Below are 22,416 nucleotides of genomic sequence, written 5' to 3' on the forward strand. Positions count from 1 at the left end.
TCACAAACTTCATATTTAAGACACTGTAGTTATTTCCTATAGAATAAATGATCTAAAAAGTGATTTGGATTACAAAGTGATTTGGATTACAAAGTGATTTGGATTACAAAACAAAACTTGTGTGTCAATACAGCGGCTTGCTGACAAATCCTGACCTCAGTATTAAAAGCTTCTGTCTGGTATTTTGGTTGAAAATGAGTTAACCACATTAACTAGTATTTGTATAATGTATATTAATATTGTTAAATGTTTTACAATAAAATTTTGAGGTTTAGGAAGAACTTGGAGATTTTATAATGTGACTGTGGATCTTACAATGCAGCCTGAAAATTAGGCTCCTAAGTGGCACAGAAAAGTGTTCACCTTATTGTCCAAATATCACAAGTTTGAATCCTGACGATGCCACAGCTGGTCTGTCCAGCACACTCTCTCTCCCCTGTCAATCACAGTGACACTAGCCAATCATGTCTGTGATTTCATGCTTGTGGAAGAGGGAGGACAGCGCTTTCCTTCGAGTGTGTTACACCATCCTCTGATGCTCCATGAGCAGCAGTTCTAAAAGCTGCGTTTGGCTGGCTTCATGTGTCTCAGAGGAACATGAGATAGCCTTCACCCTTCCAGGATGGTGTTGTCGTGTGAAAGCGGAGAGCTAGCTGGTAGGTGACAATTGCCGAGACTAAATTAAATAATAAAGAAAAATTTGGGGGAAAAACAGAATACATCTAGAAAATGTATTCAAAAGTATATATGATTTAATGTGGTTTTAAATTGTTAAAAATTTCTTTCTGTCTTTATTACTGTTTATTAGTTACTTGATGAGATTAAAAGATTGCCTGTTAAGAAATGGCCAGATAGAATGGTCTTAATACTAAGGTCATGAGATATCATCTGATGATTTTTTAAAATTATTATTAGTTGTTTGCCAGTTTTTAACATTTGCTCTTTAGTTGTAGTAAAACTACTGAGCTTATCTTTGTGGTAGTAAGACAGAAAGTAAAAATAGTATTACTAAGATCAACAGTAATAATAGTTAATATTATTTTAATAATACATTTTATACATAAATAAGAACCACAATGGTAAAAGACACACAAAAAATAATTAAAATCAGTCCCAATAAACACACAGGAGCATGTGGGTGGAGTACACATTGTTTAATTAACAATCACAATCATAAAACACAAACAGAAAAGACAGAAGCTGCAATCTTGAACATTTACTGAACAGTGACCTCTAGTCACAGATTTCTCTGCGTCACCGATTTCAGCACAACTCACACAGCTCGCGCGCTGCACTTCTCACTCCTCCATCCTTTTCTTCTGAAATTTTACTAGTTTCTTGTCTGACAGTTCATCTTTAACATTTCCTTTTTAATTATTGTAAAATGACTAATCTGTTTTAATGAATACATTTAAATGAGTGTGTTTTTGTGCAGATGGATTGTCTGCTAGTGAGACAGATGACTGAGCAGCAATGTGGCAGTGTGCAGGAATTTTACATAAAACACTACACACTTTATTTTGGATCACACAATCTCACAGTTAGATCTTCATCTAACAAATAGATCCTGAACCCAGCGTATAGAGGCTGAGTGAATGTGGTGTGGATGCTGTGGAGGAGCTTCATCGTGTCAGAGACGCTGTAGAAGGACAGAGTTCCTGCACTGTGATCCACATACACTCCTATTCTGGAGGATGATGGAACTCTGAGATCAGTCTTAATGTTGTTGTGATAGAAACAGAGAGAAGAAGAAGAAGAACACCACAGACTCCAGGACTGATTGTTGTATCCAAACACACACTCATTACCCCGTCCTTTCCTGCTGATATCTTTATATGAGACTGATATGAACACATCATCACTGCTCCACTCCACCTCCCAGTAACAGCGTCCACACACACTCTCCTTACACAACACCTGAGGCCAGTAATCAAATCTCTCTGGATGATCAGAGTACTGCTGCTCGCTCTTACTGTATCTCACCGCTCTGTTCTTCTCAGACAGAATGAGGTTACGATGTGCCGTGTTGGGATCCAGAGTCAGATAACAGAAATCTGAAATAAAAGAGAAAAACAAACTGAACATGGCATGTTTTATTAAAAGTGTAAGCGCTAAGTGTATAGCCAGTATAATAGTTTGGTTTTTAATATTTAACCAGAGAGTTGTAGTTTTTCACCATCCTTTTATCAATACAAAGAAGCGTACCCGGAAGTGCTAATGGACTACATTTCCCATGAGGAGGCACCTCCACCATTACTAATTTACATTTTAGAAAGAGCCAATGTGAGTTTAACAGAAGACGAACGTGACATACAAGGTAAGCGTGTTATTTGTTTCTGGTTAAAAAATAAGAATGAAAAAGAACTAATATTATGGAAACGTGTGCAGAAAGTTTGAGAAGTTAGTGTAGCAGCTCGCTGGATAACTGTGGTGCACTAATACTGTCCTCCTAATGAGAGGAAATGCACAGTCAGATTATCAAAGTGTTCTCCTAGTAACCCTAACACTCAGCTAGACACACCTTACACCATGACCATCATGTCTGAAAAGTACTGTTTCATTTATTATTATTATTATTATTATTATTATTATTTAGGGCAAGTCCTTTCAGAGTGGTTTTTTTTTTTAAATCTGTAATTAACCCAGCAAATTTTATTAAATATATTAAACATAACAAGTATTGCAGATGATAGTAGTAGACAGTAGTGTTCTGGCACACATAATGTGTAAATATATATATTTCAAAAATCTTTAATATGGCATGTAAATTACATAAAAAAAACCACATCTAATAAAACGAAGGTTTGATTAGAGGAAATTAAATGCTCTTTATCTCTGTAGCAGAAGATGGTGATGCAGTACAGCATGCAGTCAATACCACTGACACAGCATGTGTGTTTGAAGCTAAACACATAAACCCCTCTACAGGTAAGACTGTGCCTTATAGCATTTCTAATTTTATTACCTCATGTTGGTGCATGAGAACAGTAATGACATCAATAACACCACATGACATATTGTTGCTCTTTCCTGCATGTTCTCTCTGCATTTAGTAAAGACAGCTGAGTCTGACAGCAGCCATATCTAATGCAGTGAGATCAGTGTAGTGGGGCAGTGACACAGTTAGAGTGATGCTTACTGATTCACATGAGTCACATGACCAGTCCTGGGATGGAAACCTGGTGCTTCTTGCACCCTATGCATCTTTTCAACATGCGGCACAAAGACTTTTTTTTTTTGTAATCGCTAGTGTGCTAGAGGTTCTTTACACTTACTGTCCACTTTAATAGGAACACCTGTACACCTGCTCACTTATGCAGTTATCGAATCAGCCAATCATGTGGCAGCAGCACAATGTATAAAATCATGCAGATACAGGTCAAGAGCTTCAGTTAATTTTCACATCAAACATCAAAATCAGGAAAACCTCAATGTTTTTTGTTTTTCTGTGTAAACTCTACAGACTGTAGTGTGTCAAAATCCCAGGTGATCAACAGTTTCTGAAATACTCAAACCAGCTCATCTGGCACCAACGTCCACGTTAAAGTCACAGAGATCACACTTTTTCTTCATTCTGATGTTTGACGTGAACATTAACTTAAGCTCTTGACCTAGATCTGCTTAGAACTTAAATAAAATACAAAAATGTCTGTTTAACATGCCTGTTTCTAAGGTAAGAATTGTGTTTGTAGGTTAAAATGATGTCTGTTTCTGCTTTTATATGCATACCTGCTGTTACATTTGCTATTCAGTATGCCAATAAAAGTTGTTCAGAAGGTAAACATCATTCTGGATTAATAATTTTGTTAGTATCACTGGGGAAAAAAAATATTTCTTATTACTTAAAGTGCATTTGGTCCCCACAAGGAATAAAAACAGCTGGTGTGTGTGAGGGTGGACCTCACATATACTACATACTGGAAAAAGGTCCTACAAATCACCACTCTGTGTGTGTGTGTGTGTGTGTGTGTGTGTGTGTGTACTTTAGACATACATTTCAGAAAATCTTCTCTGCTCTGTGGCTCCGGTAGTGAAATGGTCTGAACTGCTGAAGCTGTGGAAAGAAAAATGGAAACGAAGACAAAAAGCATCATCAGGTTGTGTAAAAGATGGAAACAGTTTAAAGTGATACAGTCAGTTTATTCATTTTAAATCAGTATTTTAGTTTAAGTGTCAGGTGAGTTAACTGTCTGCAAAAAGAAAGCAGGAGCATTGCTAAGAAATAACACTTCACAGAGCGAGTAAAGACGTCCATCATTGTGTTTATCCAGCAGGAACAGCTCCTCTTACCATGTGGAGGGATTTTGTTGAATTCCTCCTCACAGAATTCCTCGAGTCTCTTCTTCAAATCTGAGAGGGAATTCCTCACTCCATCAAATGAGAGATGTTGATGGACAGTGATGCTGGATGTGTGAAAATCTGGTCTGTGTAGTTGGGGAGACTGACGTCCAGAAGCTAAAGCCTACAGAAAGCAATTTAAATGTAAAACAAAATGAGTAAACAAAGTTTTCCTGCAGTTACATTTATATAAAAGAATAAGGATTTTGTAGTGCAGTGTTGCGTCTGTCAGTTTCAGTGCTTTAGCAGAATTCATAATTTTTAAAGTGCTCAAATTTACAATGTTCTGTCACTACATTACCTAGCATGCATTACACAGATACATCATGTAAAAATAATGAATCTGACTTATGAGCCACCAATTTTTAATTTTTAATGTCGTAGCCATAGATATAGGAAAACAGTAGATACATTAGTCAGTGTTGGGGCTACTGTGATCCTTCATTGCTCAACTGTCACGATAAACACACCAGACAAATGAAGTCATAGCTACTCGATCTCAAATCCACAAACTAATATTACTGAACTTAGCTAAGAACTGAAGTCGAGTTAAAGAGAAGATAAACAGCACTAAACAATAACAAACAGTAATAAACTGTGAAGTCACCTGATCTCAGGATAACACCAGACACACTTGTGATGTCAGACAGGGACATTTATTCTTGCTTTAATGAGAGGTGTTTTAGAGAGTGTGTGAGGAACAGCTGACTCTGTAGATCAGACAGTGAGTGTTACCTGGAGGAAATGGATATGATCGCGTGTGTGTGAAAGCTGCTCCAGCTCAGTGACTCTCCTCTGAAGATCACTAATCTCCTGCTCCAGTTGCTCCAGGAGTCGTTCAGCTCGACTCAGTTCAGCCTTCTCCTGAGCTCTGATCAGCTCCGTCACCTCCGAGCGCTTTTTCTCCATGGGGCTGATCAGCTCAGTAAAGATCCTCTCACTGTCCTCCACTGCTGTCTGTGCACTCAGCTGTTAGGAGACACACACACACACACACACACGCACACACAAGATTTAAAGCTCATCTGTCATTCCCTCTCTTACTGGGACTCTAAATGACTGGTTGTCCATGTTGTGTGTGTTTCTAGGAGCAGCTCTGTCTCTGCTCACTGCTCACCTTTATAGTGTTCACAGCCTGTTTCAGCTCCTTCACCTTCTTCTGCTTCTCCTGGATTCTCTGCTGGGATTTCTTCTGCTCCTTCTTTAACTCACTCTGAGGACACATAAATTATTTTCGGCTCTTTTATAAAGTACATTCATCTTCATTAATTCCTACATCACAATACCTAATCACCTGGCAGCACAGTGTTGTAGAATTTCTATATGGTTACGGCATTTTGTAGTGTTACTAGCTAGAAATAACGTCCATGCTGCTTATAGTGAGTGGCAAAATAAAGAGTAAAAATGGAGGTTTTGGTGTAAAGACTGCCAGACTGATTACCAAAACAACTGCTGCTAACTTAATTCAAATTTATTTGTATTGTGCTTTTAACAATAAAATATTCACAAATTAGCTTTATTCTGAGTGATACTAATGAAGTCCATAAAATTGATATAGATATGTGCTTTCTTGGATGCCTCCAAGAGAGATTCTGAAGTCCAGAGTTCAAGATCAAATTCAACTCCAATCTTCTGTCTCCTCAGTGATCTGCACCTGTCTGGTGTCTAGGATGTGTTTAAGTACTGGTTTAAGCCTGTTTAAATGCATAGTCATTGTATCATCTTATATGAAGTAACACACAAATCTCATACTTTTTTTCTCGTTTTGCTTTTTTTTTCTTTAAAGGGCTTTTTTTTTTTGCTACACTATATTGTCAAATGTTTGTGCACACCTGACCATTACACCCATATGTGGTTCTTCCCCAAACTGTTGCTACAAGGTTGCAAACACACAATTGTATAGAATGTCCTTGTATGCTGTAACATTACAATTTCCCTTCACTGGAACTAAGAGATCCAAACCTGTTCCAGCATGACAATGTCCCTGTGCACAAAGCGAGCTCCATGAAGACATGGTGTGTTAAGTTTGGAGTGGAAGAATTTGAGTGTCCTGCACAGAGCCTTAAACTCAACCCCAGTGAACACCTTTTGGATGAACTGGAACACTGACTGTACCCCAGGCCTCTTTGACATCCCAATGTCAGCGCCTGATCTCACTAATGCTCTTGTATCTGAATGAACACAAATCCCCACAGCCACGCTCCAAAATCTAGTGGAAAGCCTTCCCAGAAGAGTGGAGCTTATTATAACAGCTTTGTTTATGTTTGCTTTACCTCAGTTCTCTCTCTCTCTCTCTCTCTCTCTCTCTCTCTCTCTGTGTATGTGTGTGTGTGTGCCCTTGCTACTGACCATGCTGCTGTAAAACAAGAATTTCCCTCATGGGATCAATAAAGTCTGTCTATCTGTCTGTCTATCTATCTATCTATCTATATATATATACATATATATATATATATATATATATATATATATATATATATATATATATATATATACACATATATACAGTCAGGTCCATAAATATTGGGACAGTGACACAGTTTTGGTAATTTTGCCTCCGTACACCACCACAGTGGATTTTAAATGAAGCAGTCAAGATGTGACTGAAGCATAGACTTTCAGCTTTAATTCAAGGGGTTTAACAAAAATATTGCATTAACCGTTTAGGAATTACAGCCATTTTTTACAGAGTTCCTCCATTTTCACAGGCTCAAAAGTAATGGGACAACTGACTGATAAGCAGTTTCATGGCCAGCTGTGGCCTGTTTCCTCCTTATATCATGATAAATTAAGGAGATAAAAGGTCTGGAGCTGATTCCAAGTGTTGAATTTGCATTTGGTAGCTGTTCATGGGAACTCTCAATATGCCATCCAAAGACGTGTTGATGCAAGTGAAGGAGGCCATCATTAGGCTGAAAAACCAAAACAGACCTATCAGAGAGATAGCAGAAACTTTAGGAGGGCCAAATCAACAATTTGGTGCATTCTTAAAAAGAAGGAATGCACTGGCGAGCTCAGCAACACCAAAAGGCCTGGGAGACCACAGAAAACAACTAAAGTGGATGATTGCAGAATTCTTTTCTTATTGAAGAACAACCCCTTCACAACATCTAGCCAAGTCAGGAACACTCTGGAGGAGGTAGGCCTATCATTGTCAAAGTCTACAATCAAGAGCCACCTTCATGAATGTAAATACAGACGGTTTACCTCAAGATGCAAACCGCTGATAACACTCAAGAACAAAAAGGCCAGATTAGACTTTGCTAAAAAACCTCTAAAAAAAGCCTGACCAGTTCTGATGCAAGATTAACTTGTACCAGAATGATGGGAAGAGAAAAGTATGGAGAAGGAAAGGAAGGGCTCATGATCCAAAGCATACCACATCATCCGTCAAACATGTGGAGGCAGTGTTATGGCATGGGCATGTTTGGCAGCCAATGGAACTGGGTCACTGGGGTTTATTGATAATGTGACTGTTGATAGAAGTAGCAGGATGAATTCTGAAGTGTACAGAGCTATTCTTTCTGCTCAGATTCAGTCAAATGCTGCAAAACTGATAGTACAGCGCTTCACAGTACAGATGGATAACAACCCAAAACATACTGTGAAAGCAGCCCAAGAGCTTGGAAATTAAATGTTCTTAAATGGCCGAGTCAGTCACCTGACCTCAACCCACCTGAGCTGCTTTTCACTTACTGAAGACAAATCTGAAGGCAGAATGACCCACAAACAAGCAGCAACTGAAGATGGCTGCAGTAAAGACCTGGCAAATCATCTCAAGGGAGGAAACTCAGCATTTGGTGATGTCCATGGGGTCCAGACTTCAGGTAGTCATTGACTGCAAAGGATTTACCTCCAAGTAATAAAAATAATCCTAATATTTATGATTATATTAGTTTGTCCCATTACTTTTGAGCCTGTGAAAATGGAGGAACTCTGTAAAAAATGGCTGTAATTCCTAAACGGTTAATGCAATATTTTTGTTAAACCCCTTGAATTAAAGCTGAAAGTCTACACTTCAGTCACATCTTGACTGCTTCATTTCAAATCCACTGTGGTGGTGTACAGAGGCAAAATTACCAAAACTGTGTCACTGTCACAATATTTATGGACCTGACTGTGTATATATATATATATATATATATATATATATATATATATATATATATATATATATATATATATATATATACACATATATATATATATATATGTGTGCTTTCCCAGTCACATATAGGAGTTGGCTGCAATATTCAGGTCTCTCCAGTTTACAACTAACATGATTACACAAAATGAAATTAAAGTTTAAACATTATACCTGACTAAACCAGTTAATTCTAATTAAGAATTATAATTAGGAAGAATTAATTCTAGAATGATTTCTATTTCTGACCTGTTTCTCAGCTCTTTCTGCTGCAGCTGTGACAGTCGTGATCTTTGTGATTATCCATTGTACACAAATAACAGATGCAGGTTTGATCAGTACGACAGTAGATCTCCACCAGCCTGTTATTTTGTGAGCAGATCTTCTCTTGTAATTTTGCTGAAGCTTCAATTAATGTGTGTTTCTTAAAAGCAGGAGACTGATAGTGAGGATCAAGATAAGTTTCACAAAAGGATGCTAGACACATCAGACAGGACTTGACAGCTTTGCGTTTTCTCCCACTTCAGCCAGCATGTTGTTTCTGCGAAGAACAGGCCTTGGAGTGAAAGTGTCTCTGCACTGAGGACAGCTGTAGATGCCCTTCTGATCCTCCTGAACCCAGAAGCCATTAATACACACCTTACACAAACTGTGACCACAGGGGATAGTGACTGGATCCTTCAGGAGATCCAGACAGACTGGACACTTGAACTGGTCCTGATCTACTGAAATACTGGCTTCAGCCATTTTCCTGAAAAAAAAAAAACACTGAGGCAAAGAGAGAGAGAGAGAGAGAGAGATCAGTTTTCTTTTCTCTGAAAGAACTTTGAGCTTCTGTGTTTATAGTGTGACAAAGAGAGTGGGTGGAGGTGTAAAGTGTTAGGGGGTGGAGCTTTAAACCAGGAGGGTGTAGTGAACCTCCATGACCATTAGCGATATAATGTCAATTATAATTTTAATCATTTAACTTTAAATCATGTAACTTGATTTAAATATTAAAGCTGTTAATGTGACAGGACATTAACACCTATGGAGTCCTATGGAGTGCATAAAGGGAGCAGTTTAAAGCCTTCTTCAGTAGTTATGTTTGTGTGAGAACAGTTTTATATGTTAGCAGCTTCTGTGTGTATATAAAAAAGATTTATCAATTTTGATCAAATATGCACTATGCCGTGTCCTAGAAAAAGGATATTAATGCATGACTGTGATGTTTAGCCTCTCCAGCCAGGTCATGAACCACTGTCCCATCTCCCACTCCCACTTTGACCATCACCTCATACTTCCCAGGCACTTCCTCATTCTCTCCATTCGACCTCAACCTACTTTCACTTGGTATAAATGGACTTGGCTTCTTACTGAAACTGAGGCATAAGTTATCACAGTTATGAAAACAATGGCTTATCATCCATGCCTCTGGTAAAATTGCCTTTGGTCATGTGAATGGTTGGAGTTTTTCCTCCTCTAAGCCCAGACAGGTACATTTGTGACTTTTGGAGCATTACTCTGGTTATTATTGTAAAATTCAGGAAGCTCTAATAGCAGTTTGGTCCTAAGTTCAGTTTGATACACCTGCCTTTCAGTGTTTAGAGAAATGTATTATTTTCACAGCAAGGTGTTTTAGTTTAAAACTGTAATTAAAGTATGAAGAAGGGCAGCATTCCAGTACCATGACACACATCAAACATCTTAAACTAGAAGTACTGATCTAAGATAAGGTCTCTGTCTATTTACCAAACAGTCATTAGAATAACTCATTTCAGACATAAAATGCAGGTCAAAGTGCTTCACTATAGTAAAACAGTGAAAGAACATAGTCATAATACCAATAAAACTATTTATTACTATTTTAATGCTTCACTGAATAAATAATGTTCTAGCTGCTTTTAATGCCATTAAAACTAGGTGGCTGCCAGTCATTGATTGGTAAACTGTTCCGCATATTTGGTGTACAGCTGCTTCAGCAGTCTTTTTAGTGCCTTATTCTTGGAAAATGTCATAAACAAACCAGCATTTGATGAACCTGATTTGGAACAGAGTCTGTCAGGCTTTCTGAGATATACCAGAACAGTTGTATAAAGCTGCAAATTAAAATATAAATGACTTGAGTTTGGTTTTACTGGTGAGAATTGTGTGAACAGAATTTTCACCAGCAGAGTTCTGGTCTACATGAGAATGAGTGAGTGAGTGAGTGAGTAAGAGGAGAAAATTAGTAGCAGAAGTGGAGTAAATTCTTTCAACTGAAAAGAATGTCAATGTGTAAGAAAAGGCAATTATTAATCCTAATATTTCCATTTAAAAATATATGTGGGTCTAGAGCCACAGAGTCTACATCTCTATATAATTGTTGTTCATTTTCTATGTGAATAATTGTAGTGTTCTCTTCAGGTGTGATGATGGAGCTCCAGTCAGAATGTAGGCTAGCTGGAGGGAGTGAAACCATGTGGGACTTCTTGAGCCTATGAGCCAAACATCTGAACAATTTCTTCTGTGTCCAGTGGAAAGAATCATTTCACAAAACTCTACACACAAAACTGTAGGCTGTAGGCTTCTAGCTGTAGGCTAGAAAATTGGTAGTTTACCACTATAGCATTTGCTACACTACATAGTGCAAATTTGTAGTGTTGTCCTCCCTTCTCCTAACTGTTGTTTCTGTTGCTTGGACCTGTGATATTGGATAGTACTGTGTAGAGAGGATAAATGTAAGAATATGCATTGCTATAGTGTATAGTGTAATGCAGTGCTTACTGTATCACAAACCCAGCAAATAGGGGTGCCTGTATCCAAACAATACTCATGCTGTTTTTACAGAACTGAGAGACAAGAACCAAGTGGAGGCAGAACATGTTCGTTGCTGTTGTCAGCCGAACGGGGAACCACACTTGTGAACGTGGTGATAGCCAACAATATCATTCACTTGCGAGAAATTCAAACGAGAATAATGGAAAATCAGGGTTTATTTCAAGGAATCAGTCAAATAAGCTTTGACCCCATTTACCGTGTACTTCAGCAGAACAGGGTAAGAATGAAACAAGTGTACTCTGTTCATTTTGAACAGAACTCAACAATGGTCAAAGACCAACACTTAGAGTATAAGCAATAAGTACACAAGTCCAATATACACGAGTACAATTATTTCATTACTATGCACTGTATTATAGGCTATATTATGGTCTAATTCTACAGCATTGCAGTCATGTGTTTTACAGTACTATGAGGACTTACTGTGTAGGATTTAATGTGTATTTGGTTTTGCCATGGAAGTTTGAAGGTTGTCCATATTGTGTGTGCTGTTTTGGCTTTGTGTTTATAGTTTTGAGAAAATGGCGCATGGTATCAGGAAATGCTGTGTCTTAGCAGTAGAGAAAAACTGTAAATCTCCTGTGAATGGATTCTTATAACACCTCTGAGTCATGTTCAGAATCCAAATCTGGAGTCAGACAACAGACAGATACAGTTAGCAGAGACAAATATATCATCACGACCCACAAAAAGGAGACTGATGTCAAAAAGAAAAAAAAAATAAACACAGGAAACAGCCAAAAGACACTTAAACATAATATATTGCAACTATGTATGTTTACTTTATATAAACTGAAGATATGGTATTGAGACAAGTCAATTGTAGGTTTAGTTGATTTTCTGAAAGATCATATTCAAGACACTGTAGTAGTTTTTTTTCCTCCCATAGATTAAGTAGGCTAAAAATATGCAATCACTGTCCACTTTATTAGGAACATCTGTATATCTGCACATTCATGCAATTATCCACTGATGTTGCAGCAGTGCAATGCATTAAATCATGCAGATACAGGTAGAGAGCTTTAGTTAATGTTCAAATCAAACATCAGGATGAAGAAAAAAAAAATTATATTGTGGAGGTGAGGGCATGATTAAGCGCCGGTTTGTGAATGGAGGGTGGAGTCAGGAGCGTGAGTGGTAAGGATGAGCACCTGTGAACTCTAAAATAAAATTAATGAGCCATTTTTTGTGCTCGAATGTACACACCTGATTTTGGATCACACAACCTCACTGAAAGATCACTACGCAGACAGTAGAGCCTAAACCCAGCGTATAGAGGCTGAGTGAATGTGGTGTGGACTCTGTGGAGGAGCTTCATCGTGTCAGAGACGCTGTAGAAGGACAGAGTACCTGCGCTGTGATCCACATATACTCCTATTCTGGAGGATGCTGGAACTCTGAGCTCAGTCTTAATTTTGTTGTGCCAGAAAGAGAGAGAAGAAGAAGAAGAACACCACAGACCCCAGGACTGATCATTGTATCCAAACACACACTCATCACCCTCTCCTTTCCTGCTGATCCCTTTATATGAGACTGATATGAACACGCCACCAGCACCACTCCGCTCCACCTCCCAGTAACAGCATCCACACACACTCTCCTTACACAACACCTGAGTGTAGAAGTCAAATCTCTCTGGATGATCAGAGTACCGCAGCTCCGTCTCACTTTCTGTGACCACTCTGTTCTTCTCAGACAGAATGAGTTTACGATGTGCTGTGTTGGGATTCAGAGTCAGATAAGAGAAATCTAAAATAAAAGAGAAAAACAAACTGAAAAATGTGAACATGTTGGGTTTACTTAACAGAGTAAGACAGCTCTGTATTTGTGTGTGTGTACTGATGTCCAAGGAGATATCCAAGGGAGAGAGAGAGGAGGAGAACAGACAAAATCATATTTCTAAATATGAAACTAAAGAAAAAACTGTGTGTGTGTGTGTGGATGTGTGTGTGTTTTAGACGTACGTTTCAGAAAATCTTCTCTGCTCTCTGGCTCTTGTGGTGAAATGATCTGAACTGCTGCAGCTAAGGAAAGACAATTGGAAATGAAGACAAAAAACATCATCAGGTTGTGTAAAAGATGGAAACAGTTTAAAGCGATATAGTCAGTGTGGCAGCAGGGGCATGGTCGAGCGTCAGCTTTGGAGGGAGAGGATGCGAGTCAAACCGGGAGGTAACACTTAATTATTAGCCCGACTTTACTTATGTGTGTCTGTTTGTGCTTTCAGTGCCTCTGGTAAAAAGCCAGAGAGAGAGCAAGAGAGAGAGGACCAGCAAAGAACTCTGTGTGTGTGAGTGTGTGTCTTTGAATGAGTCCGCTGAAAAGCAAAAGTTAAAATAGAGAGAATTAAAAGCCCTTTTGAGTTGTCCTCAGCCTGCCTCCCCCCTCCTCATTCCTGACCAAACCCCAAAGGGTTACACTGGTGCTGAAACACGGGAACTGAGGAAGATCGAGATCCGAAGATGGCTGCTGGCAGAGGAGCACGGCGCCGAGGAAGTGGTCGACCTATTGGTGCCGGAGTAGTCGCCCGACTACTGCAGGGGACTACCGCATATCCGAAGGGAGCCCTCCTCTTCTCCCTCCCTTACCTCTCCCTTTCTCATTCCCCCGCTTTTCTCCCCACCCTCCCCCTGTCCCTGCACCGCAGAAACGGGGGCCAATTCCAGGATCACTGCTCCCTGAGGGAAGCGGGAATACTGATCAGGATTCCTAACACACAGCAAGCCTCCCCTTATCAAGCAGGAATATACCATGTGTCAGTGAGTATGCAAGGGAGTACACATCAGGCCTTGGTGGACACAGGGTGTAGCCAGACCACCATCCATCAAGGCCTGATTCAATCCGGGACTTTGGAAAATGAATGAGTGGTGAAGGTGAGGTGTGTGGATGAGGATATTCACAAATATCCGCTGGTGCCAGTCATTATTCAATTCTGGCAGCAAAAGCATAGAGTGGAGGCTGCGGTTAGTCCTAGCCTCACCCGTCCAATAATTCTGGGGACAAATTGGCTAGGTTTTCAGAAATTAGTGAGAGAAATATATGTGGATGGGTCCTGCAGTAGCGATGCACGGTGTGGGATGTGCCCAGCATTGGGTGGAGAGGCAGAATAAAACACTGAACCGTTTCATGGCTGTTTTTATTGGATGGGCATTCACGGCGATGTTTGCAGGTGCACCCATTGCCATTAATTGAGGTCCCCTTCAAAAGAATTGGGATGGACCTCGTAAAGCCATTAGAAAGGTGCATGCTAGGTTATCACATTGTGTTAGTCCTGGTGGATTATGCAACGCGATATCCGGAAGCAGTACCTCTTCGCGACATATCAGCATGTAGTGTTGTGGAGGCGCTCTTCTGTTATATCTCCCGAGTCTGGATCCTGAAAAAGATCCTGACTGACCAGGGCACTACGTTTATGTCACGGACACGCAAGCTTTACGAATTTCGGGAATTCTCATCAGTGTTTACCATCCACAGACGAATGGGCTGGTTGAACGGTTTAATCATAAGCTCAAAACTATGATTCGGACGTTCTTCTTGATGATGCATGGAATTGGGATAAGTGGCTTGAGCCCCTGTTATTTGCAGTATGAGCGATCCCCCAATTCACCCCGGTCCCTGTGGAGACCACCTTTCATTGTCTCAGAGAGCACAGATTGCCAGGTTGCAGGAGGAATTTTCCAGTGTGTTTTCACCTCTATCCGGTCACACTGACCTCGTAGAACACTACACTGAGACTTTTCCAGGTGTGATTGTATGCAGCTGCCCATACCGGATATGCTCAACATGGGGGTAATTGAGGAGTCCCACAGGGACTGGAGCAGCATGGTGGTTTTGGTGCCCAAAGCCAAAGGGTCAGTCTGTTTTTGTGTGGACTTTATAAAAGTCAAAGCGCTGTCTATATTTGATGCATATTGGATGCCTTGCATTGATGAGCTGCTCAATCGGTTTGGCGTGGCTCACTTTTAATCAACACTGGATTTAACTAAGGGATATTGGCAGATTCCCTTGACTCCAATATCTCATGAAAAAATGTCCTTTTCCACTCCGTTTGGGTTACACCAGTCCACTTCCCTTTGGGTTGTTTGGTGCCTGAGCGATGTTTCATGGACAGAATCCTCCACCCGCACAATGCATCTGCGAGATGTACAACATCTGAGGGCTGTCCTGAGATCCTTGAAATGGGCAGGACTCACGGCAAATCCAAAGAAATGTGCACAAAGAAATGGGCAGGTGGAAGTAAGGTATCTGGGCTTCTATTTGGGTCATGGGCAGGTGCGTCCGCAAATTTATGACAGTAGCGATTGTGGCCTGCCCGAGACCCAAGAACAAAAAAAAGGTGAGGCAGTTCTTAGGGCTATTGGCTATTATAGAAGGTTTGTACCTAATTTTTCAGACATCACCAGCCTGCTGACTGACCTCACTTAAAAGGGGGCACCAGATCCAGTCCAGCTGACAGAGCAGTGTGAGCGGGCTTTCTGCCAGGTAAAAGCGGTTTTGTGTGGGGGCCCACTGTTGCATTCACCTGACTTTTCTCTCCCTTTTCTCTCCCTTTTGTTCAGGAGACTGACGCATCAGACAGAGGGCTGGGGGCCGTTTTGTCCCAGGTGGTGGAGGGAGAGAAGTGCCCCGTGCTGTACATCAGCTGGAAACTCCCGGTGAGGGAGACCAAGTACAGCACCATAGAGAAGGCATGTCTGGCCATCAAGTGGGTGGTCCTTACCCTCCGGTACTACCTGCTGGGGTGCCCTTTCACCCTCTGATCCAATCACGTCCCGCCCTGCATGAAGGATGCCAACGCGTGGATCAGTCATTGGTATCTTCTGCTTCAGAAATTCAAGTTTGAGGTGATCCACAGGCCGAGGGTGCAGATGGTGGTGGTGGATTACCTCTTCCACCAAGTGGGGGAGTCAGCTGCAGGCCGGACAGCTCCCTGGCCTGAGTCGGGTGGTGGGGGTATGTGGCAGCGGAGGCGTGGTTGAGCGTGAGCTGTGGATGGAGAGAAGGCGTGTTGAACCGGCAGGTTACGTGTAATGATTCTCACCTGTGTTGGATTAGCCCGAGTTTAATAATGTGTCTGTTTTTGCTTTCAGTTCCTCCCATAATAAGCCAGGGAGAGAAAGAGAGAGAGAGAGAGAGAGAGAGAGAGAGAGAGAGAGAACCAGCATAAAGCCATGTGTGTGAGTGTGTGTCTTTGAATAAGTCCGCTGAAAACCGAAGGTAAAAATAGAGAGAATGAAAAGCCCTTTTGAGTTGTCCTCAGCATGCCTCCCGCCTCCCCATTCCTGACCCAACGCAGAAGTGTTACAGTCAGTTTATTCATTTTAAATCACTATTTTAGTTAAAAGTTTCAGGTGAGTAAACTGTCTGCAAAAAGAAAGCAGGAGCATTGCTAAGAAATAACACTTCACAGAGCGAGTAAAGACGTCCATCATTGTGTTTCTCCAGCAGGAACAGCTCCTCTTACCATGTGGAGGAATTTTGTTGAATTCCTCCTCACAGAATTCCTCGAGTCTCTTCTTCAAATCTGAGAGAGAATTCCTCACTCCATCAAATGAGAGATGTTGATGGACAGTGATGTTGGATGCGTGAAAATCTGGTCTGTGTAGTGGGGGAGAGTGACGTCCAGAAGCTAAAGCCTACAGAAAGCAATTTAAATGTAAAACAAAATGAGTAAACAAAGTTTTCCTGCAGTTACATTTATATAAAAGAATAAGGATTTTGTAGTGCAGTGTTGCGTCTGTCAGTTTTAGTGCTTTAGCAGAATTCATAATTTTTAAAGTGCTCAAATTTACAATGTTCTGTCACTACATTACCTAGCATGCATTACACAGATACATCATATAAAAATAATGAATCTGACTTGTGAGCCACCAATTTTTAATTTTTAATGTCATAGCCATAGATATAGGAAAACAATAGATATATTAGTCAGTGTTGGTGGCTACTGTGATCCTTCATTGCTGAACAGTCACGATAAACACACCAGACAAATGAAGTAATAGCTACTGACAATCCACAAACTAATATTACTGAACTTAACTAAGAACTGAAGTCGAGTTAAAGAGAAGCTAAACAGCACTAAACAATAACAAACAGTAATAAACTGTGAAGTCACCTGATCTCAGGATAACACTAGACACACTTGTGATGTCAGACAAGGACATTTATTGCTTTAATGAGAGGTGCTTTAGAGAGTGTGTGAGGAACAGCTGGCTCTGTAGATCAGACAGTGAGTGTTACCTGGAGGAAATGGATGTGATCGTGTGTGTGTGAAAGCTGCTCCAGCTCAGTGACTCTCCTCTGAAGATCAGCAATCTCCTGCTCCAGTTGCTCCAGGAGTCGTTCAGCTCGACTCAGTTCAGCCTTCTCCTGAGCTCTGATCAGCTCCATCACCTCCGAGCGCTTTTTCTCCATGGAGCTGATCAGCTCAGTAAAGATCCTCTCACTGTCCTCCACTGCTGTCTGTGCACTGAGCTGTTAGGAGACACAGGGACACAAGATTTAAAGCTCCTCTATCATTCCCTCTCTTACTGGGACTCTAAAAGACTCATTGTCCATGTTGTGTGTGTTTCTAGGAGTAGCTCTGTCTCTGCTCACTGCCCACCTTTATAGTGTTCACAGCCTGTTTCAGATCCTGCACCTTCTTCTGCTTCTCCTGGATTTTCTGCTGGGATTTTATCTGCTCCTCCTTTAACTCACTCTGAGGACACATCAATTATTTTCAGCTCTTAATGAAGTACATTCATCTTTATTAGTTCCTACATCACAATACCTAATCACCTGGCAGCACAGTGTTGTAGAATTTCTATATGGCTTCTGCATTTTGTAGTATTACTAGCTAGAAATAAATTCCATGCTGCTTATAGTGAGTGGCAAAATAAAGAGTAAAAGGTTTTTGGCTGGTGTAAATTCAAATACAAATTTTCACAAATTAGCTTAACTCTCAGTGATATTAATGAAGTCCATAAAAATGAAAGACACTGTTATACAGTAAATTTTCAGTTATGTTTTAACTGTAAATGTTCTGTAGATTTCATGTCATAGGTTTTTTTGTTATGATAGGATTCTCTGTGCACTGAGTCCAGGTAGCTAGCAGATGGAAGATTAGCCCAGTGAATGAATGCTGGATGTGGATGAACTCTGGCCACTGTAGTCCTTGGAGGCAGGGCTTTGTGTATGTGACATGGATCTCCCATCCCATGGCGCAGAAGAGTTAAAAAAAAAAATAAAATGAACTGTAAGTTGTAAAAAGGCTGGATGAAGGTGTGCTGTCTTGGATGCCTGGCAGAGAGATTCTCAAGTCCAGAGCAGTTCAAGTTCAAATTCTGATCTGCTCCTAAGTACTAGTTTATGTCTGTTTAAATGCACAGTCATTATATCATTATATATTATATCATTATATGAAGTAACTCACAAATCTCATCCTTTTTTTTCTTTTTTGCTTTATTTTTTAAAAAGTTTTCTTAGATGGCTTTTTTTTTTTTTGCTACACTATGCTGTAACATTACAATTTCCCTTCACAGGAACTAAGAGATCCAAACCTGTTCCAGCATGACAGTGCACCTGTACACAAAGCGATCTCCATGAAGACATGGTGTGTTAAGGTTGGAGTGAAAGAACTCGAGTGTCCTGCACAGAGCCTTAACCTCAACCCCAGTGAATACCTTTTGGATGAACTGGAACACTGACTGCACCCTAGGCCTCCTCAAAATTCCAACATCAATGCCTGACCTCACTAATGCTCTTGTAGCTGAATGAACACAAATCCCCATAGCCACGCTCCAGAATCTAGTGGAAAGCCTTCCCAGAAGAGTGGAGCATATAGTAACAGCTTTGTTTATGTTTGTTTTACCTCAATTCTCTCTCTCTCTCTCTTTTCTGTGTGTGTGTATGTGTGTGTTCACCTGCCTCGTCCTGTCACAATTTGGTGTTTGCTGAAATGTTCACTAACCGATCTGCCCGCATAACGATTATCACTGAGGATAAAATTAACACTCTGTTAACCAGAACACATACAATTTTAGTAAGCTTTTATAGAATCCTTCTGACTGATACACAAATTGAAATTATGGTTTAGCACCTGTTTCTAGATGGGAAAATATAATTAAAATGATTTAATTTTGGAAAGATTTCTAGTTCTCACCTGTTTCTCAGCTCTTTCTGCTGTGGCTGTGACGGTGTCGTGACCTTTGTGATTATCCATCGTACACAAATAACAGATGCAGGTTTGATCAGTACGACAGTAGATCTCAATCAGCTTGTTATGTTGAGAGCAGATCTTCTCTTGTAGTTTTGCTGAAGCTTCAATTAATGTATGTTTTTTCAAAGCAGGACGTTCTAGATGTGGGTTAAGATGAATTTCACAGTAAGAAGCCAGACACATCAGACAGGACTTGACGGCTTTGAGTTTTCTCCCGGTGCAGAAATCACACTCCACATCTCCAGGTCCAGCATAACACTGAGCAGGAGAAGCAGCTTGGAGTTCAGTCTTCTTCTTCACTTTCTCCACCACTTCAGCCAGCATGTTGTTTCTGTGTAGAACAGGCCTTGGAGTGAAAGTGTCTCTGCACTGAGGACAGCTGTAAATGCCCTTCCGATCCTCCTGATCCCAGCAGCCATTAATACACACCTTACAGAAACTGTGACCACAGTGGACCGTCACCGGATCCTTCAGGACATCCAGACAGACTGGACAGCTGAACTGGTCCTGATCTACCAAAATACTGGCCTCGGCCATTTTCCTGAACTCAAACACACATACACACACACAGAGAGAGAGAGAGGTTTTGTTTTTTTTACTTTAAATGAACTTTGAGCTTCTGTTTCTATAGTGTGACAGAGAGAGCGGGTGGAGCTTTAAATAAAGAGGGTGTAGCTAACCTCCATGACTGTAATGGTATAGTGTAATATAATGTGAGTAATTATTAAAGTTGTTAATGTGACATCAGGAGTTTTGTGTTTTCTAATGGATCAAATAAAGATAGTGTCATGGTTACACCGAAGCCCGTGCATGAATACGATTCCCATCAGGGACGGCACCTCATGGATCATGTCACGTGACTGCTTGCACCTGTTTTCCATTTTGTGTTTAATGAGCACTAGTATAAGAGTCATGTCTTGCACAGCACTTGTTGTCTAGCTTTTGTCTTTGGTTCTTGTCCTCTTCTCTGTCTCTCTTCTCATGCTGCATGTTCTTGCAGAGGTAACTGTTTTTTCCCCGGCTCTAAGGAAGCCACTGGCATGTTTTAAGGGGTGATGCGCATTGCTCCAATTGACTCCTGCATTGATGGTTTTTGTGGTGACCTTTGGGACTTGGTCATGCCACCAGCAGTATCTATAAAAAAATGTTTAACCAGCCAACACCCATCATACAGGCTTTTTATCAGTTTATAGCGGCACATGATGACGTTAATTTTTAACACTGTACAACAGGTCATCTCTGTGTGATATGTGAACACATTTCTGCACAACCATCTGTATATACTGTTTGCAATTACATTCCATGATACCTCTCTGAGGCATGGCGGGAACATGCATATTTTGTTACAAATGCAATCTCTCAAACTCAATTAAATATGTATTTTAAAACAAAAATGTAACTATTAACACTGCACAAATTGTGTTAACCCTACAGAATACAAACATGTAAACATTTTATGATTTATTGGTATTTAAAGTTTATTTCAACTGTTGTAAAGTAGAGGGACACCACTTGCCACCACAAATGAAGAATGACCCAGATAGCAAAGAGACCTCGATTCAACGTCTATTTGTAGTTGTATAGGTCAGTATCAGTCATCAGTTAATTTTCAATGCTGGATCAACATTCACTGTTTGGTCGAAATCATAACGTTTATTCTCTGTAGAAACTTAGCTGGAGAAATCGCAGTTCTGCGCATGCGCATCATTTGGATCGTAACGGCCAACTGCCACTTCACGCTGAGGTAAAGGAAAGCAAAAATGTATATTTTGTTCGTCACTTTAATATAGTGGTTTCCATGTGTAATGTTAAATATCATTTTAGAGTTGTAATGTTTTATATTTTGAAGCTTTTATAACGTTCCTGCTTCAGTGTTGTGTAATTTATCGTCATGTTTGCGCGCGTGAGCTAAAGCTGCAGCTAACTCTGAGGTAAATATTACAACCGTTTTAATTATTTAAATTGGCAAATTGAACACGACAAACTTAACATTTATAATTTAATAAGTTAATTATTTTCTAAACGCTAAGAGAGTCAGGTCATTTCGAGTGGAAATGAGCCACAAAACTCAGTTTATTTTGATTAATCGCAGCGCGAGGGGGAAAAATGTAGCCGTTCCTGTAAAACGAAGGCTTTAAGACCAAGCAGAAGCCTCTGCGTGCTCGTTGCTTCGGCAGTGGGCGGAAGTGATGCGCAAGCGGCAATCCCATTGGCTAGCGCTCACCGTCTGCGGTTTGAATTCAGCAAATAAGTTCGGGCGAAGCAGCGACCTGATTAATATTAATGAGCCCAACAGCCTATAAGACATTAGCGTGACAGACACTGAGCAGCTGACAATATGTACTCTAAAAAGAGAAGTCGCCTTTGACAGTTGTAAGTTAATGTTGATAAATAGATGAAAATATTTTACACTGTAGTAACTTTTAGTGTGTTTTTAATCTCAGACCTCATTATTGTTAGTCTTTTTTTCACAGAAACCTGCCAATAATTCTCTAAGTTCTGTTTAATATGAAAAATATGCACTTCATTCATGTTGGAATAGACCTGTATGACTTACTTTCTTCTGTGGAACCCAAACTGTGTGATCCTGAAGATTTGTGCCGCCTCCTTCCCATGTCATTTCAGGGAGCTCTGAAGCTTCAAAAGGATGCAAAAGTACCGTAAAAGTTTTATTTAAAAAAAAAAAAAAAAAGTGTATCAGTGAATAACAAGTTAAAATTCATTCTGTTTCTCACACAGAGCTATTGTATGACTTCAGAAGACTTGGAATATATGCAAACTGTGACAAACTGGAAAATTTTTATAATCAATTTGAGATAGTGCTTATTTTACCCAACAAAATCCCATGATTTTTAATTTTTTTTTTATTTTTTTTTTCTTTACATTTGTTATTTTTGTCTTTCAGGTGCATTTCCAAAAAACCCTTCAAAACAAG

At 40.1% G+C, this 22,416-nt stretch overlaps 1 protein-coding gene across 1 annotated transcript; it reads right to left on the reverse strand.

Annotated features, from left to right (window-relative positions):
- Positions 1-1,139: 1,139 nt before the first annotated feature.
- On the reverse strand, positions 1,140-20,070 carry LOC128317867 (tripartite motif-containing protein 16-like). Its single transcript, XM_053231731.1, has 5 exons — positions 19,425-20,070; positions 17,886-17,981; positions 17,522-17,755; positions 4,291-4,462; positions 1,140-2,054 (listed from the first exon to the last, which is right to left on the reverse strand). Exons 1-5 carry the CDS (start codon positions 20,016-20,018, stop codon positions 1,516-1,518), a joined length of 1,635 nt encoding a protein of 544 aa, XP_053087706.1. The 5' UTR covers positions 20,019-20,070; the 3' UTR covers positions 1,140-1,515.
- Between the last annotated feature and the right edge of the window lie 2,346 nt (positions 20,071-22,416).

The sequence above is a fragment of the Pangasianodon hypophthalmus genome, chromosome 30 (genome assembly GCF_027358585.1).
Source record: "Pangasianodon hypophthalmus isolate fPanHyp1 chromosome 30, fPanHyp1.pri, whole genome shotgun sequence".
In the NCBI taxonomy this organism is placed as follows: domain Eukaryota; kingdom Metazoa; phylum Chordata; class Actinopteri; order Siluriformes; family Pangasiidae; genus Pangasianodon; species Pangasianodon hypophthalmus.